The sequence below is a fragment of the Camellia sinensis genome, chromosome 11 (genome assembly GCF_055761805.1).
Source record: "Camellia sinensis isolate YWXY chromosome 11, ASM5576180v1, whole genome shotgun sequence".
NCBI lineage: Eukaryota > Viridiplantae > Streptophyta > Magnoliopsida > Ericales > Theaceae > Camellia > Camellia sinensis.
Window position 1 is genome coordinate 176,462,730 of NC_138971.1, and position 3,365 is coordinate 176,466,094.

Sequence of the window (3,365 nt, forward strand, 5' to 3'; positions counted from 1 at the left end):
TTAATTTAAAATTTTATATTATTTAGTTACATAATAAACAAAAAAAAAAAATAAAAAGATAAACAAAATATATATGTACATCTATATATCTTTCTAAGACTTGTTAAATTTAAACATTTTTTTTATTTGAAATTAAAAATTTGTTAAAAGACTCAAAATCTTGTACAATTAGATTTTTTAGTGCCTAAATTAATATATATATATATATATAGGCCTCGGTTGGGAGCATGCTAATTTAGTAACTTTTTGACTTTTTGGCTAAAATATTAGCTCAAAAAAACGAGTATATTTGGGATGCCTTTTCGGCTTTTTACGAAAAGATGTGCAAAAAGTAGAGAGAAAAAAAAATCTTTGACTTTTTTATATGGGTTGTTGGCTTTTTGATTTTTTTTGTAACTTTTTGACTAAATCAGGCGCTTCCCAAATGAGGCCTAAAAGGCCTAAATTAATTTAATAGCCTTCCAAAGACTAAAAAATTTAGTAATTTATATACATCAGGTTAAGTATCTAAGCTTGGGATTTAAGAAGTCTTTTAGAATTAAGCTTAGAATTTAAAAAATGGCTGATGTTGGGTCGAACGAGTTTGTGATAACACACATGTATTTGTGACGGTAAAAAACGCCGTCGCTAATACTTCCGCATTTATTACCCTACCCGCGTAGTTTTATTACCGATGGTAAACCACCGTCGCTAAAACTTCTGCCGTCGCTAAAACTCTTTATTTGCGACGGTTTAAACTGCCGTCACAAAAGACCATTTTTTGCGACGGGAGACGTGTCGTCACTAATTCTTCCGTGTTTTTTACTCCCTTTTCTTGTAGTGAAAGTGCCCAAAACTGGCACGACCTAGTCAATGCCCACCCCTAGGCCACACTCTTTGCTAGTATTCTGTGCAACTTTCTATAATTGAATTATATGTCACCAATATTAATATTTTTTTGTGCAAATTATGAAGCTTCGAGTATCGGCAACCATGACCAATGCACCAATAGTCCTAACGCTGGACTGTGACATGTTCTCAAATGATCCACAAACCCCTCTTCGAGCTCTATGTTATCTCTTGAACCCTCACATGGACCCCTGGCTAGCTTTCGTTCAGTTTCCTCAATACTTCCATGGCCTCAACAAGGATGACATTTATGCTTCTGAATTGAAATATCCCTTTCAAATTGATTCTCATGGAATGGATGGCTTGTGGGGCCTAGTCCATATGGGCACCGAAGGCTTTTTTCGTCGCCGGGCTTTCTTTGGAGGCCCATTTTCATTTGTTGCCCCAGAAAATCCTGAACTAAGCCCAGATCATGTTCCAAATAAGCCCATCCGGTCCAAAGAAGTTTTGTCCCTGTCGTACCAAGTTGCTAGTTGCAATTTTGATGCCCAAACCAAATGGGGCTCCAAGGTAAGACTCCTATGACTAACACTGTTTTGGATTTCTATGTTCATATTTTAACGATTTTAGATCATCTTAATAGGGATGGCAATGGGTTTGGGGTGGAAAAAATAAGGAAAAGATAGTTATCGGAGGAGTGAGGGAAAGTAACCCCAACCCAATTATGCTTCATATTTTAATTTTTTTTTTTGTTTGGAAATATGTAAGTTGTAAAACTAAACGGAGCAGGGTTCAAGTGAGGGAGGGATCTAGTGGGTGGGTCAAGTATGAAGGCAATATTTACTAAACGTAGGCAAGGTGGGATTAATCAACATACATAAAGGGATTAAGACCCAATATTTGATAACTAATGTTTTAAATATCAGCCAATACATATCGAGATTTCGAACTTCTGATATTGATATTCACCAATATACTGCTTGATATTATCTGATATCGGTCAATATATGACCACACTATAGATACTAATATGTATTCTAATACCATCATTTTAAACCAATTGCAGATGGGATGTAGGTATGGATCATTGGTTGAGGACTTCTACACCAGTTACAGGCTGCATTGTGAAGGGTGGAGATCCATTTTCTGCCATCCCAAAAGAGCTGCATTTTTGGGGGATGTTCCAGTGACTCTGAATGATGTGCTGTATCAAATTATGAGATGGTCAATGGGCCTCCTTGAAGTGGGCTTTATCAAGAATAGCCCATTAACCTTGGGCTTATGGTCCTTGAACCCCTTCCATGCCATTTGTTTTACACACTATTCCTTGTGGGCCATTTCGGGGATTCCAATAACTACGTATGCTTTCTTACCACAGCTAGCTCTCCTTAACTCTTTCTCAATCTTCCCAAAGGTATGTCAACACACTAATTCATGATTTGTAAGATCAATCTATCCGTGTTTGACATGATTACCAATTGATTGATTTTATGGTTGAAATCTATATACTTGTTTGTGGTGATGTTATGTTCGGTTTCATTTGTTTTTAATGATTTTTTTTTTCATTGAGAAAAGCTTTGGTATGCAGGTGTCAGATCCTTGGTTTTTCATGTATGCTTTTCTTTTCCTCGAAGCCTACGCACAAGATTTTATCGACTTCATGTTAGCCGGAGGAACAATCCAAAGGTGGTGGAACTCTCAGAGAATGTGGATACTTAGGGGGGTCTCAAGTTTCTCCTTTGGACTAGTTGAATACTTCTTCAAGTCCTTAGGCTTAACCAAATTTGGATTCAATGTGACAAGCAAGGTGGTTGACAACGAACAAGGCAAGCGATACGAGCAAGGAATTTTTGAATTTGGAGTTGAATCACAAATGTTTTTGCCGATAACAATGGCTGCTATAATCAACTTAGTTTCGTTTGTCTCTGGCATCATTCAAGTCTTGAGCAATGGATTGAGGTTTGAAGATGTGTTTACGCAATTGTTCATAGTTGGCTTTGGAGTGTTGAGTAGTTGGCCTGTTTATGAAGCCATGCTGTTGAGAAGTGATAAAGGGAAGTTGCCTACAAAGATCACCTTGACATCAGTAGTTCTATCATGGCTTCTTTACTTGGTATCCTCTCGGGCATTTTAATATGTTAATGGTTGTTATGAATTTCACAATTCTATTCTCATTCTTTGTTTTATGTAGTAATTATTGGGGGGAAGACTTGAGCACCAAAATAAAAATAAAGAAATTGCTCACACATAATAAGAAAGGGTGAATTCATGAATTATTCTTTGTTTATTGAATTGTAATTCATGACTTTCAATTGAAGAAATTGAAATTTCGAAACTTCATCTTTTTCTCTAACAAAAAAATTAATTCCGCATGTGTTAAATAAAGACTTCTATGTAATGTTCAATTTTTTTAGAGGGCTATTATCAACACATGAAAAATATGACCTTACCTACTGTGTTACACAAGATTTTTGAGCGGAAGAGGGGTTATGACCCCTATAGTCTACACTTAGTTTCATTCTTAAAAGTGAATGAAC

At 36.1% G+C, this 3,365-nt stretch overlaps 1 protein-coding gene across 1 annotated transcript; it reads left to right on the forward strand.

The window, feature by feature from the left end:
• Positions 1–957: 957 nt before the first annotated feature.
• Positions 958–3,081, forward strand: LOC145803020 (cellulose synthase-like protein G2). Its single transcript, XM_082896196.1, has 3 exons — positions 958–1,398; positions 1,895–2,242; positions 2,417–3,081. The coding sequence occupies exons 1-3, from the start codon at positions 973–975 to the stop codon at positions 2,960–2,962; spliced, it is 1,320 nt and encodes a 439-aa protein (XP_082752322.1). The 5' UTR covers positions 958–972; the 3' UTR covers positions 2,963–3,081.
• The last annotated feature ends 284 nt before the right edge of the window (positions 3,082–3,365 follow it).